The sequence below is a fragment of the Galeopterus variegatus genome, unplaced genomic scaffold (assembly GCF_000696425.1).
Source record: "Galeopterus variegatus unplaced genomic scaffold, G_variegatus-3.0.2 Scaffold3641, whole genome shotgun sequence".
NCBI lineage: Eukaryota > Metazoa > Chordata > Mammalia > Dermoptera > Cynocephalidae > Galeopterus > Galeopterus variegatus.
In genome coordinates, this window is record NW_007729752.1 from 176,189 (window position 1) to 178,227 (window position 2,039).

General features: G+C 42.0%; 1 protein-coding gene across 1 annotated transcript in view; it reads right to left on the bottom strand.

The window, feature by feature from the left end:
* Window positions 1-1,728, bottom strand: part of LOC103601231 (T-complex protein 1 subunit delta-like) — a 114,471-nt gene extending 112,743 nt beyond the window's left edge. The window contains exon 1 of the mRNA XM_008585616.1: window positions 1,558-1,728. Coding sequence (XP_008583838.1) covers window positions 1,558-1,728 — 171 coding nt within the window. The remainder of the gene's footprint in view (window positions 1-1,557) is intronic.
* Between the last annotated feature and the right edge of the window lie 311 nt (window positions 1,729-2,039).

Sequence of the window (2,039 nt, forward strand, 5' to 3'; positions counted from 1 at the left end):
CCCTCATGAATGGATTAATGCTCTCCTTGAGGGAGGGGGGATTAATGAGTGAGTTCTCGCTCTATCAGTTCCCACGAGAGCTCATTGCTTAAAAAGACCCTGGCACCTCCCCTGTCTTTCTCTTGCTTCCTGTCGCCATGTGATCTGCTTGTACCTGCCAGTTCCCATGAGAGCTCATTGCTTAAAAACACCCTGGCACCTCCCCTGTCTTTCTCTTGCTTCCTGTCGCCATGTGATCTGCTTGTACCTGCCGGCTGCCTGCTGCTTTCTGCCATGAGTAGAAGCAGCCTGAGGCCCATGCCAGATGCAGCTGTCCCAGAATTGTAAGCCAAATAAACCTCTGTTCTTTATAAATTACCCAGTTTCAGGTATTTCTGTTATAGTAACACAAAACAAACTAATACAGTGAGCTTCCCTGTAGTGACCCTAGTGCCTGGCATAGTTCCAGGAACACAGCAGGCCCTCAAGTTATTGCAAAAATGCAGTCACATAAATTCATCTTTTCCCCCATGATTAACAGGTATCACAGATTGAAGGAGTCAGTACTGTATGGTTCTCTTTCCTCCTATTCCCCCAGCCTAGTTTAGAATCTGGCACATGGTTAGTGCTGGTCAAATATTTTTAAAAGTTATTTTGGTGAGAAACTCTCTGTACTATCTTTGCAACCTTCATGTACATCTAAAATTATTCCAAAACAAAAATTGAGTAAAAAAATTTATTTTATCTTCCTTTGGAAATGATTTCCTGACAGTTAACCATCAGAACCCTTGGGAAGTTCTTTTTTATAGCTCTTTCCATTGAGATCCCTGCTTTTTATTTAATAATGACATTTATTTTAAAAACATTTATATAGCACTTACCATGTACCAAGAACCATTTTAGGTCCTTTATAAATATAATTTATTTAGTCTTCATAATTACCCTGTGGTATAGGGTATTCCCTTTTTGCAAATGAAGAAATTAAGGTACAGAGAAGTTAGGTAATAGTGATCAGGAGGTACAAAACAGCATACAGTCTGGTCACCATTTGCATCTTTCTTGGGACTTTTTAAAAATTTATTTGTTTTATTTTTTATTGAAACATATTGATTATACAGATCTGTGGGGTACAGAGTAAACTATCAATATTTGTATACAATATGTGGTGATCAAATCAGGATAACTAACATATTTATCATTATAAAACGTAATCATTCTATGTGTCTGCTAATTTCTCCCTAGCCCCCCTCCCCCTCTCCCTTTCCCACCTCTGGTCACCACAGTTCTGTCCTCTCCTTCTGAAAGTTGGTGTATTATTGTGATTGTTCTCTTTCTTTCTCTTTCTTTCCTTCTTCCTTCCTTTTGTTCTTTCTCAGCTCCCGTTTATGAGAAGACATGTAGTATTTCTCTTTCTGTGCCTGGCTGATTTCACTTAACAGAATTTTCTCCAAGCTCGTCCATGCCGCTGCGAATGGCAGAATTTCATTCTTTGGGACTTCTTTTCTCATGAGCCGAGAATGGCCTCATTCCATTCAGCCTGAATGATGCGGAGAACGAGGTTCTGTCACTGGAAAACACCTTGAACAAGGCAGCTTCGTACAGTTCAGAGAGGAAGGCCACCACGTCTGCTTTCCCTGGACACTTCACAGGGGAAAGAATGGTCTCTCTCTCCATTGGTCCATACCTGACACCAACTTCATATCCATCCTCAGCTGCTGAGCCCACATCAAAGTCTACCCAGGCCGACATGTCAAGTCACCAATTTATTCTTGTTGGTAAGAGCAAGAGCCTGATTCGTATTCATGCCATGTATATTGTATATGTATTTCTAACTTTCTGGGCCGGCTTGTCCATTCCCAAATGTTTTCACTACCCACTCTATGCTGACCACTCTCCACTCTGACAACTCTGACTCCAGACCTTTCTCCTGAAATCCCCTGCCTTGTTGTACAGTGGGGGACCACCATCCCCTTGGTCACCTAAGCTGCCTTTGGAGCCTTGTCTCCCAGATCCTTCACTGATCCTCTCCTCCCTCATCATCCTCCCTGCAAGGTTCAGAT